Genomic DNA, 13800 nt, shown 5'->3' on the forward strand with positions numbered 1-13800 from the left:
TTATTAGACCACAGGAAAAAACATGTTTGTCTTTGAAATGTTCGAGCCTTTCTTGATTGTGATTATATAGCTGCCTAGTGTGCGTCTGGCTGTGTGTATCTTTCTGTGCATATACTCGCGTGTATTTCCGCGGGAAGTTATTTTTTCTCCTGTAATGAATCCAGATGGGGAGAATCTGTTTCTATACCCCCTGCTCCTCCTCTCCTCCTCTCCCTCTGGTTCTGATAGCGGGGTGAGGCTGTGCTTTTTATTGGCTCTGTGGTTTATGGTGGTAATGATTTACTGTGTCTGGGCCGCTTGGAGGCAGCTTCAAGTTCCTCTCCTCCTTCTTTTCCTTCTCCTCGCTTCCCTCGCTCTCTCCCTGCATGTCTATTGCCAAGCACTTAATTTGCTGTCACTCTCTGTTTCTGTCTGTGGTGTAACTGTAAAACTGATACAGCATGCCAGGCCCATGATGGCCTTAAAAACTGGCCTTCAGTGTCATTCACCTGGGATGCAGGAGACATGATGCAGCTGTTGAAACACATCTATTTATTCAGTACAACACTGGTGGACTATTGGAGGTGATGGTAGGTTATTGGAAGTAGTGCTAGGGAATTTAACAAAAAGAGATGCTGTCCATATGTCTTAAAGAGGACCTATTGTGGCCATTTCCAGGTTCATACTTGTATTTAGGTTTTCAGTGTTTATGTAATGGTCAAAAAGCATTTTCTTTTCCTCATAAAGTTTGTGCTGTAAAAGCTGTGTTTATCATCTGTCTGACACAAAGCTATACCTTTAAGGCACCCTCCCAAAAAAGGCCCAGTCTGCCCTGACTGGTCAGCTTTTCTGGGACTTCTGTACTGTGGTTCTTAACAAACCAAAAAATATTCCAGCAGAAATATAATCAAAAATCAGGAAGAAATTATGCCCAATAAGACTGGCTGCCAAGATTACATATTTCCCTGATGTTAGCATGTAGCTACATGTAGCAGTGTACTTGCATCCTGGGGATGACTAATATAGAGGAGAGGGACACTTTCTACCAGAGAAATCATCAATAAAAGCTTTTTAACCAAAATCTTAACAACAACAACCAGACATGTTCTAGCGGGAACATGATCCAAACATTTGTTTACTTGTCATCTCTTTTTGTCTGCATCCTAGGCTTCTTATCACACCATTTTGTTTAAAGTCTCCTGGACTGCACAGCAATTGATCCATACCACCTTCACATTATCGATATGTTAACACACACTAGGGTGAAATATGGACTTAATTGGGTCACCAACAACCACATCATGTTAACAAAAAGGAAGTGAAGAATTGATTCATCCAGGTATATATATATATATATATATATATATATATATATATATATATATATAAATAACACACACACACACACACACATACACACACACACACACACACACATATATATATATATATAATACTGTATGTGCTTGTGTTTCCTTCTTGTCACATTCTACTGAGTTCAGCTGCAGTTCAGACTGTTGATATTAGACTACTTTAAATGTGGCTCACAGTTACCCTGTTGTTTGCATAGTTATGACAATGAGTGTCGGGGCGAAGGAGGTTGGAAGGAGGAGAGCTATCTGACAGCACCTTGACAGCACAGCCAGGACACTCAGCCTCCTTCCCAGGGAAACACTTAATCCAGCTTTTAACAGCTTTGGCATCTGTACGTGCGTGTGTGTGTTTACGTGAGAGAAAGTGTATGGACGGGTGGGGCTAGTGCACTGACATACCTAATCCTTGTAAACTCTTAGAGCTGATGGAGAGTGTGCAGCTGCAGGCAGAGATATTTCTTAGAGAGGGAGAGGACTGTGCGGTATACGGACGGTGGGTATGGTGGTGAGTGTTTTCGTGCTTCTATGTGTCTGCTTGATTTATCGTATGGAGGGACGGAGATCCATCTCTTCTGATGATCACGCATACATTAAAGATGGTTTTCAATATTCAGAGCACACACAGCCCCTCTTAGTGTTAATAAGTCTTCTTCAAATCCAATACATATTCCGATCGAAGAGAAAACTCTTGTGACTAACAGATTAAAATGATTACGATAAAAAAATCTAGCCAAACTTTGCTAAACCATTTTTTTTCATTTCTTTACTTCATATGTGTAGCTTATAATCCCCATTGCCCTTTCCCCTCATAACAACATGACAGGAATGACATGAGTCTTGCCTTATCTCCAGGCTAGACACGTGTGCACGTACTGTATGTGACCAAACACACATAAACACAAAATCTATATTTACCTCTCATCCCTGCCCTGTCACTTTAAAGAGGTCATGTCTGGACCTTGTCACTTTTAATACAGCCAAGCAGTGACAACGCAGAGAAAACACAGATGACATCTGTCTGAATGTGTATTGTGAGTGCACACAACCTTTCACATCTGCATATTAATCACACCAACATGTTTTTTCTCAAAGTTATATGTATGATGGAGTTTATCTACCCTTACAGTGTGTGTGCATGCATGTGTATGTTTGAGTCTTTCTCCCAAAGATAATGACTGTGCTGTCCTGCCTCACTGATTCATTCTAAATGCATATAGTCATAGCATCTGCAAAGAAACTTTTATGTTTTAATTTTTATATTGCTGAAATAAAGCAGGTACAAGGAGGTGCCATGGCTGAATTCAAATCCAAACAAACTAGGGCTCCAAGCACAATGCTTCTCAATGTACCACTCTTGTTTAAATTCACAGCTTTTGCCATCTGCCTATCATCAACCATGTGATGGAGTGTCTGACCTCGCTGTGTGACAACTTATGAGTGAAACTCCCATCTGTTCACTCTGCTCAAAAACCACCTCCCAAGTGCTTATTCACCTCCCAAGGTTTGGAACCAAAAAAAAGCCCAAAAGAGAAATGAGAAAACACATAATGAAGAGAATCACAGGGCATGAGTTGGGGTTTAAGAGTGATAGGTAGGAATAAAGGATCCTGTGTTTAGATGAAGAGAGAGAAAACATTAAAAAAAACATTAAACTGCAGACACAAAACATTACCAAACAGGAAGGCAAACTGTGCCAGAGAACAGAGGAAGGGAGCAGAAAAGGAAAAGAATAAGTTGATGTACTACAGCCAGACGTTAGCGCATTCCTCACTCAAGTCAGGGATTTCTGAGGTTTGGCGCTTTCTACAGCAGCTAGATTTATTTTACTCTTGGAATTTCACAACACCACTTCCATTTGCCTTGTTATTCATCTCAGGAGTTGATGTGTGGAGAGATATTTGTATAAAAGATTGATGGAAGTGTTAGGTGCCCATCCTCATGTTAAGAGTGTCTGTTAAAAAGATGAAATTTTTCTTTTTTTTTTTGTGAAGGAGGAAGACATTCGATACCAGTCGTTAAACAAGAGAATAGTGGCCTGGGATCGCCTTGTAAATGTCCAGAGCTGATGGTTGGTGTGCATATGTTTGGAGCACATAAACTTTAGGCTAGTGTATTATATGATAACGATATTTGGAGGGAGAAAGAGAAAGGGGGTGCAGTTTGGAGAGAGGTACTTGCATATTATCCATGTGTTATATAGTCACAATTCTTTTTTTTTTCCTTCATAAACTTGCGGTTCTTCCCACAGTAAAATTTTAAATACACTTTGCACTTCATGCATTGTTACCAAATACTGATAAATATATCTATATATGCCAAAACTGCTAACTCAAGTCACATGACTTGGAGAAACAAATTTAATGCCTTTAGAGTATAGACTGTATAAATAATGGTCATAGCCAGCGTGAATTTACACATCAGTTTGTAGACTCCCATTTTGGCATTATGGCCAATTAGTTTTTTGGAGCCAGAAGTGATTGTATTCGGGGTCTGACTGAGAAGACGAGGACACTATCAGCAGATAGCCAGTCACTGAAATTGGCCCTTCTTTAATTATGCATAACTTTAAGTTATGCATAATTATCTATGGTGATTGACTTGCACCTGGAGCCAGCCTCAAGTGGTCATTTAAAGAACTGCAATTTTTGTTGCTTCTGTGTTTGTTTTTACTTTTCAGCTCAGGAGGCTGCTGTATTTTTTAGACCAGAATTGACAAAATCAATAAAGTCTTGCAACTTCACTTGGATTTTAACATCAATGACCTGTGACTTCACATAGACTTGAACCTTTTGACTTGAAAATACTTGATGCCTTCCTCCAGGCCCAAAGATTAAATGATGATTTTGATGAAGTTCAGCTGTAGTTGTTTTATCAACATGTTCCAACAAATTAATATACATTTTTAAAAGCATTAATAATTTCTGTAAATATGATATATTATTTCTCCTTCTTTACAATGTCATTACATCTAGCGAAGAGTCCATTATGATATGTTTAGGACTCAAAACTTAAAGTGATGGACTGTCTTGAGTTGGGAGTAAAGACTTGAGACTTGTTTGTGACTTGGAAAACAATGACCTGGTCCCAACTCTGACATACAGTGTCAGGACTCTTGGGGTGTGTAGTACCCTCATATTCTTAGAAACGGTTACAATTTAAGCCAGTCTCAAGTTTGCAAGTTTGAGACTTTCATCTAAAATGCATTATACTTCAGTGAGTCAGCTCATTTCCATACCTTCAGCACAAGCGCAGCTACTCATAAAAATCACCCTGTGTCATGCTTGTCTGAAGAAAAAAAAAAACGTTTGACTTTTTATAACAATAATATGTGGTTGAAAAGGGATGGCTTTAGTATCAGTGTGATTATCTGAGTACATGCTCTTAGTCATCTATCCATCTGCCGTGATATCTCACCAGCTTGGTTGGTGGTGATGGTGACAGCGGCATACTGCCTCATCTTGGGTGCCAGCGATGACACACCATTCAGCGCTTCAATCTCAAAGGTGTAGTTAGTGTGGGCAAGCAAGTCTCCCACTGTCACCGTGGTGTTGTGGAGGCCCGTGGCTCTAGGCAGAAAGTGAACATTGCTCCGGCAGGGCTCGCATCGTAGGTTGCCACCATTACTGCCATTAGCGGCACTGCCGCGGCACCGTTTGCAGAGGACAGTGAAGGTGATGTCCCTGCGCCCCCCGGTGTCCTCTGGCCAGCTCCAATCTAGGATTACGGAAGTCTCATTGATGGAAGAGATCACATTTCGAGGAGCTGAAGGGGGTCCTGGTAGACAGGGAAAAGGAGGAGAAGAGGAGGAGAAAGGAGGTCATTAGATAAAAAAGATGAAATGAATGTTTGTATTAGGAATAAAAAAGGTGGGAAGAAAGGTAATTAATAGAAAGTGATGGAAAAGGGAGAAAGAGATAAAAAGACTTCAAGCCGCACAATGACATTAGAAGGAATTAGATTTAGCAGTAAAGTCATCCAACAAGTGCTATACACACAGCATCTAAGATGAACTTAAAGAATTTAACACGATTATTAAAAAAAGGACAAGGTTTATTGGCTGGAGTTTGTGTGCATTAAAAGTTTGCTGATTTTCCAGGACATGAGTTTTCCAGACAGAAACTAGCCATTTATTGAGGTCTTTGAAGTGCCAAATACCTACATGGATATTTTCACTCAAGAAAATTGCAATGAATGCTACACAATGTATATACAACCTAATTGTATTTGAATTATGGTAAAAATCAGGGTTGAGTTAATATGGGTCGGAGAATGTACTTCAAAATGTAGCTGTTTTCCTCTCTTTTTAGATCAGGAGAAAAAGAAAAGGGCATGACACAGCCTCTTTCACAATAAAAAAAAAGACTGTCAAACTCAGACTGACGTGTAAAAGCAAAAACGTCTTATTACAAACAGATTTCTCTGAATATTTCCAGATTTTTATATCAAAGCTATGACTGTAATTACATGGAGAACAAAACAAAACTGCCAAATAACTCTGTTGAGAAGTTGCAGGAGGAGGACAGAAATGGGCTTAGTGGGTTGTGTCTCAAGATAAAATGCTTTGTTTGGTTTGTTTGACTTGACAAGAATTTACTTCACTTCCAAGTTATGCACAGCTCCCGTCTTGGTTATCAGTATCTTTGACTGTGTTTGTGCGAGAAGCAAAATACACCAAATGTTTTGCTGCAGGGAAAATCAGAAAATGACATCAGGGTATCTGCAAGTCTCACAAAGCTAGATTGAAGATTTCTCAAGACGTGTTTGGTGCTTCTAACATGCCTCTGAAGTTAGAGAGTTTTGCAGCTCCAAGACTGAATAATCTGTCACAAGCAATTTTTAATTGAAAGCATATAATGAAATTAATTTAATATGCTATAAGGACACATTAATGGGCAATACTCAAAAGGCTATTACATTAGACCCTGGGATTTCAGCAGGGGGTCAGTGATCCCTCAGGGGCCCTTTAGAGCTACTGCAGGGGGGCATCCAAAATATTGTTTGGTAATTAAAGTTTATTTGTTTTTTTTTTTTTGATTTTTCAAAAACTGAAATATATTTGAAAATACTCATAAACATGAATCTATCATTAAAAATCAAATAAAAAATAATATTAAAGGCTGAATGTTACCAATGAATTCTTGTGCAATAATGTTAGCTAGCCGACACTAAATCACTGTGCGGCACCACAGCAAAGAAAACTAGTTAGCTAACACTCACATACTATTGAAATATATTGGCCAATAAGCTGTATCATTGTTCCAAGTTTTCCAACACTGTTGTAAGCCACAATAGATAATTTTGTAACTTTTTGAGATAGAGACTTTCCGCCTCAGAAAAAAAAACCAAAAACATGTATAAATATATATGAACCTGTCAATAAGTATTTCAATAGATTACTATTGTATGCACCATAAAACTTACCACCTTCAAAAGTCATTAAAAGCCACTCAGCTCTGTACTCACTGACCTTGAACTCTGGACTTTATATCTTGGTTTTAACTTGACAAGCATTGACTTGTGATTTTAACTGTGTTACTGTATGCGATGAGCTTTTTTTGGTAGTTTTATGGTGTATTGTCTGTCTTGTGTCTTCTTCTTTGTATCACTTTATATCATGTGCTATTGTATGTTTTTTTAATTGTTTGTGTCTCTTCTTCTTGTCTTCTTCTTGTATAACTTCATATTGTCATGTTATTGTGCTGTGTCTTTGCTCTGACCTGCCGAAGGACGATACGCAGATACGATTTAGCTCTAAGCTGTAATATGATACGGTGCATCAAATGGTAACATATATGTTTTAAACTGTATATGTTCCCTTTTAAATAACAAATACCAAACATACAAGGATGTGTTAGTACAGGACATGGTAAGTCACCCTACACATTATTATAGAACCAATTTTATGTGATAGTCAATTTTAGACAATGTATGTCATAGGGGGTCCCTGCACAAGGGGTCCTTGGTCTGAAAATCATTAAAGACCCCTGCAATAGCCTACTACGTTAGGTTATTACAATCACCAATACCATTCAAACTTGTGGTAAAAAAAAGAAAAAAAAAAAAAAAAAAAGCTCAATTTATGGTTTTGTATGATTTTATGTCAGAGTCTTAAGAGAAATAATGCCACGAGAAGACATCGTGCTAGTATCATCAGAATTAAATTTGATTAGGTTGCTTTGATCAGGCAGCATACCTCACAACAAAACTGATATCTTTCTCAACCATTGACATCAGCTCTAACATTCAAGAAGCTCTCAGACAATCCTAGTTAGTAATAAACACCAAATAATTTATCAGGATCTACTGTCAAAACTGTTTCAGAACTCATTTCAGAAACAGAGACAAAACCCCCCTCAGAGAAAACAGCTTATCATCAACTATATCCATTATTAAGAACTTCTATCACTTCTCTAGAACTTATATCACCCCACTCTGTTTTTTTATTTATTTAATTTTTTATAGTGAGGCTGTATTTTCTTTGATATAAATCTGAGTCCTCTACCTCACTGATATAGTGCACTCCTCTGACCACATCTTGGACCTGTAATTCATACAAGATATTACAGTACCTGCACAGACATGCACATGCACACGTGCAGGCAATCAAGCACTAATTCAAAATGTCAAAATAATACATTGACATCAAGATTAAAATGTGACATGAATTATGGTGCGTAAGAACAGAGGATGAGTGTGTAATCTCCAATTCCTCACAAAGAGACTTATGTTTAGGCAATTCTCTCTGGGCTCTTTTCAGCCTTCTGCTTATCACTGGAGATTACTAGAGTTTGGGAAACAAAGTGTCTTTCAGCAAGTTACAGCGATAGTGGTGATTAGCAGGGCAGACCAGCACTTTTTGTGCACTTTTGTGCTAATTTGGAGGCAACACTTTGGGATGAAGGGGTATGTATTGATGCATTTTTCATTAGTGGAGCTGATTCTAGACATACTTGATAGACTGTTAAGACAGCTGTTATATAAATGTCCCATGCTGAATACAGCAGGAAATACCATACTGTTGAAAGCTTTTTTTTTAAGTACTTCCTTTTTTTTAGAGTTTAATATTCTCATTTTCCTGCCAACATTTTCAAATTTCCAGATCCAATTCTAACAACCTCTATCCCACCGCTAACAGTATAATCATGATCATTATCATCCAACAACTTATCTATTCATTTGCAGCCCTTGCGTCGCTCAATCTGTCCCAATGAGGTGAAATCTGCCTAGTTGACAAGATGGCGCTGAGATAATCACGACAGGGACCTGCCGTGACTGTCTTTCTAATTAGGATTCTTTCTATGGCTGTGGGCGTTGATATGAATTTTCTACTGTTCTCCTCACGGTGCAGGAATTTTTCATTATTTTTTTTTCCCCCTTCCTAGTCCATTTAGTAACGGATGTATCCATAACCTGACATCAGGGAATGCAGTGATTTATAGTTTTATGGGGGATGCATTTTGGAAAGCTCGCAGGAGGCATCTGCATCTGCATCTGCAATCCATTTGCATCAGAGGGAGACAAAAGAGAATCATGTTTGGAAAGGTGATAAAGGGTTCTTGGGCAACTGTGGCTTTGGTGACCTTTAAATAAATAAGGAATGTTAATGCTCTTATAGCAAGCTATTTTTACTGGTGAATTGGGAAACAATCTTCATCTGCATTATGCGTACAAATTCACCTATAAATGAGATCCTGCTAAGCAGAAAAAACACACTGTAAACACTGTTAAGACTGTTGACATGAGAAGTTTTTAGATTAAATTTGCATTTACTCAATGGCTACAGTTACATGCATACCAATATTACCCTATTATTGAATTTAAGATGGGACATATAAACAGCATATTCCGTTTACTATTAACGCAGTTTTCCAAATTTAATATTTTGCAATTAAGACGTGGGATATGCCGGTATTATTCAAGTTTTAGGAGAATTATTTGGGCATCTATATAGCCAATTTGGAAAATGCATCACAAATTGATTTTTCACTGTCATTTGTGACACATCTCCTGTTGTCCATTTACAGTCAGCTCTGTACACTGTCATGAATACATTATAAACAAACCAACTCGCCAACAGTTTGCAAGGCTGTAAGGTAGAGATGCATTTCTGGTCAGAAGGAGAAACACACCTAAACTTTATAAGAGAGTTAGGTTTTTGGATATGTGCACATATTGCAACACCAACATGTACATGAAGGTGAAAAAATAAAGGTGTGAGTCCAACAAGTCTGTTACAAGCAACTGTGAAAACTGTGAAAAAATCTTATTTGGTTGCAAAGAAGCAAATAACAAATGGCTCCATATTCTACTTTTCCATATTTTGACTCGATAAATGACATGTTAAGGCATGTTAATCAGAGTATGCACGGCTGCATGTAAACAGTAATATTATTGGAGTATTTATTTTCATTAGATGACAGCTTAGTAGGAATATTGTCTTTTTTGGATTAAAGGCAAAAACTGGAGTATTTTGTGCATGTAAACATACTCATTATGTATACACAAAAGCTCTTTTTTCAAATAGCTTTTTGTGTTTCACATAAGTACATGTACAACAGTATGAAGCATAGACAAACATGGTACTCTGCAAAAAATTATTTAATGTGTAAAGCATCTGAAAGCATTTACAGCATGTTATAACTCGGTGACAGCCAAATTAATGGCTTTCAGCATTTCTTCAAGGCAAGGTTAAGACAGGTTTCATTGCATGTTTTACGGGCTAATGAGAAAAATCCTCCCACACCACATTGGAGGGTGTTTTCAGTCAGTTATCTGATGCTGTGGAAAGGGAGGAAGGATGCCACTGACTCCTCATATAACATATCAAAGAGCCCCAAATGTTGAGCTAACTGTGGTATGAAAGCACACTTACGGGTACAGGCCATGGAGGCAGGGTCCCCTTCAGCACGGAAGTAGTTTTTCTCACAGCCACAGTGCAGCGACCCCTCATGGTGAGAGAAACTATGAGGGGGACACTTTGAACACTCCATATTCCCAAGTGTGGATTTGTAGAAGCCGGCCCTGCACACTGGAGACAAAAGAACACAGACAGACGCATGAGTGTCAAGCTGAACCAGCACATCAATCGCTGTCTAATCGCTGCATTCTTCATCGGAGCACCTACAACAAACAAAAACTGAAATATGAGGGACGCACTCACACACACACACACATTAACAAACTGTGAGAAGAGGACTGCATGTAAATCTGCTGTGTATGAAAAAAAAACAATAATTCTCGGAAATGTCTTTGTCTCTATTTCTCGCTCTCTTCATCTCTCAGAAGGCACAACATGAATAATGCAAATTGTCCCCTCAGATAAAAGGACTATTCTCTTTAAATATCTGTGGTGTTAAATGTGCACTCAGCAGCTCTTTTAACTCCTACTCACCACAAATCTGTTGCAATCTGTGCAAGTAGGGTGACACTCCACCTGTGCAAAGTACTGCATACTGCATGTGTAAGTGTGTTTGTGAGTCTGTGTAGGAAGAAAGATGAAACGCAACTTTCCCTCGTGTTTTTTATCTCCATTCTCTACCAATTTAACTCCATCACACTCTTGTGTTCTCTTCTCTTTTCTTCTCTTCTATCACAGGTTGATCCCACTGTCATCTTTTCTCAACTTGATGATGACATACAAAGTACTGAAACCTACAAAAAGCTTGGGCTAGGACAGTATGCTTATCTCCCAATTTGACACTATTTTCAAGCTCACAGTAGTAGTAAGTGTAATTCTACAAGTATTGTGATTCTACATCATATTCTTTTTTATTTTTGTTTACTTTCTAACACGAGGTCATGGTGAAAAAGTTAAATCATACACTTCTAGAGATTTCATGAGACATATTTCCAAAAACAATGCACATTTCAGTCTAAGCCCAGTCAGTCTTTCCACTGTTATTTCAGCAGCACTGCTGCATAGAAAAATGATAAATAAACTAATGTTTTTATGATCTTTTTTAAACCAGTTTTATTTCAGTGAAGCACATTTTGATCTTGTTCTGTGAAAATAGTGATTTTAAATAAACTGCACATAGAGCCATGTGGAGCTAGGATTGCAAAGTCCTTGCCTAATTTTAAAGTGGAATTGCCTAATCCTTACTTTTTTGAGTGCCCTTCTTGCTCTTTTAAGCATTAAAAAGTGGCATTCGGTACAGAACTAGTTCAACCTTTTTTAAAAGTAGTGTGTTACCTAAAGTGCTCTGACTTCCTTTCCACAGAACTATCTCCTACAAGATAACTGGATACAAGAAAAATGTGTATGCATCTGCATTTGTCATTTTAGGCATTAAAGTATAAAGTTATATAAAGTTATTTGAAAAAACTTCAAATGAAAAATTACGACACTTGAGTAAATCTATTCTCTCCCCTTCCCTAAAAAAGTCTGTATCCATGAAGGAAAAGTCCATTATATTGTCCATAGACAGCAGGGCTTGACGCCAACAGTGCTGTACTCCCAAACACTACAGGTATTTCTGCAGCTAGGACACAGTAACTGAAAATCTAAATAACAGTTACAGGATTAAAACAACATCCATCTGTTATTTTAGAAAAATGACAGAATTCAATGTCTTTAAATGTGACTGTGTTTTGCAAAAGATCATCTGAAACAACATTTAAATCTAGTTTGGTGAACAGCATGGTACTTTAAAAAGCAAAAGGCTTCCCACAGACAACCAAGCCTGTATTGATTAATTATGCAATAAATAATTCAACAATCATCTAATTTTTATTCAAATGCATACATGAAACTTTTACAGTAATCTGATACTGTTGCAAGCATACGGAAACAAACAAGCCTGCTCTCTCTCTCTCTCTCTCTCTCACACACACACACACACACACACACACACACACACACACACACACACAGACATACACACGCTCGCTAGATTAAAAAAATGGCTAGCACCAATAGCAGCGAGCCAGCAGAATGTGTGGGCTCAGCAGAACAGGTCTGACAGATCCCAGGGGTGGACAACACACTTCTGCAAAAGCCAACACTGCTGATACTACTGCCATATCCATCACTGACACTGGCACGCCAAGGTCCCATGCTGCACCAAACACTCCTCTACCTCCCCTTTACAGTGTGCATGTGTGCGTGTGTGGGAGAGAGAGTAATAGAATGTGAAGCGGGTTTAAACAGACCAATATAATCCTACTGATGGAATGACAACCACAACACTTGCTGACACACACAAAACAGACCACCCTGATTGGAGGACACACCAGGAAATTAGACCTGACAGCCAGCGGCCCCAGCCAATCAGGTAACAGAAGCAGCAAGATAGCCGCTGGGTCAGCAGAAATGCATGAGGAACATAAAACAGAAGTGTGGATAAACAGACAAAAGTTGAAATGAATTCATCTCAGAACAGTGGCAGACCGAGATTTGATCCCTCAATCCATAAACAACCTTTGACAGAGCACACATGCCCCTAACGGTTCACCCCTGGATAACACCAAACAAAGATCCCTTCACTGTGTTCCATGGACAGTTTAACCACTGGGCTCCAGTCCAAGTGGATCTGTTTCCATTTAGTCACCGTACGCACTAAATCCTGGCACTGGCCTCACTGCGGATTAACTAATCAATTTTGGAAATATTCATATTCACTGGGAAAGGTATTACTTTCAGTTTTCATATTCAGATGTCCCAAGTCATATTCATGATATCATTGTGGAGAGTGTTTTTTTGGTGTGTCTAGACTTTCCAAATCTGTCTGTGTCTCTTGGCCACATATATTAGTGACTTTAGTGACTACTCATGTAAATAGGAGTTCGTTACATTTCAAACGACATAGTAGTGTTGTCATGAATATCAATTTATATATACTTGTATATATATGTATATAGGGATATTTAGGGATTCTGCATATTTGAAACTGTGTCAACAACCATTTTCTGCAGTATAGAATAGAATAGAATAGAATAGAATATTCCTTTATTGATCCCCCATTGGGGGAAATTCCAAATGTTACAGCAGCATGAAAAAAGAAAAGTGAAATGTAACAAAGAAAATAACAATAACAATAACAATAAATAAGTAATAAAATAAGTATGTACATAGAGGAAATAGGGTATGTACACATAATAATAATTAAGTAATAGAATAGTATGTACACAAAAGATGGATTAGAGAATAGTACAAAAAATTTGTTGTGCAAATTACTCTGGGATGAATTTTGGATGAAGCCAGTTTTGTTCCCATCAGCCAGTGATGCTGATGTTATAGAGTCTTATTGCAGATGGGATGAATGACCTGCGGTAGCGCTCCTTCTTGCAGGGTGGATGTCTCAGTCTGTTGCTGAAGGAGCACATCAGTAGTAGCAGCAATCTCGCTCTCTTTTATTGTTAATGTTTATTTCACAGACTGAATAAACAGTGGATGTAGCTACCATGTTGTCACCCAGTGGTTTGTGGACTGCTATTTTGAAGACTCAAA

At 38.3% G+C, this 13800-nt stretch overlaps 1 protein-coding gene across 1 annotated transcript in view; it reads right to left on the bottom strand.

Annotated features, from left to right (window-relative positions):
* The window catches only part of epha3 (eph receptor A3), a 115537-nt gene that overhangs the window by 42904 nt on the left and 58833 nt on the right, over nt 1-13800 (bottom strand). The window contains 2 exon segments of the mRNA XM_042495261.1: nt 4767-5126; nt 10225-10380. Of these exon segments, the coding sequence (XP_042351195.1) occupies nt 4767-5126; nt 10225-10380 (516 nt within the window).

The sequence above is a fragment of the Plectropomus leopardus genome, chromosome 10 (assembly GCF_008729295.1).
Source record: "Plectropomus leopardus isolate mb chromosome 10, YSFRI_Pleo_2.0, whole genome shotgun sequence".
In the NCBI taxonomy this organism is placed as follows: domain Eukaryota; kingdom Metazoa; phylum Chordata; class Actinopteri; order Perciformes; family Serranidae; genus Plectropomus; species Plectropomus leopardus.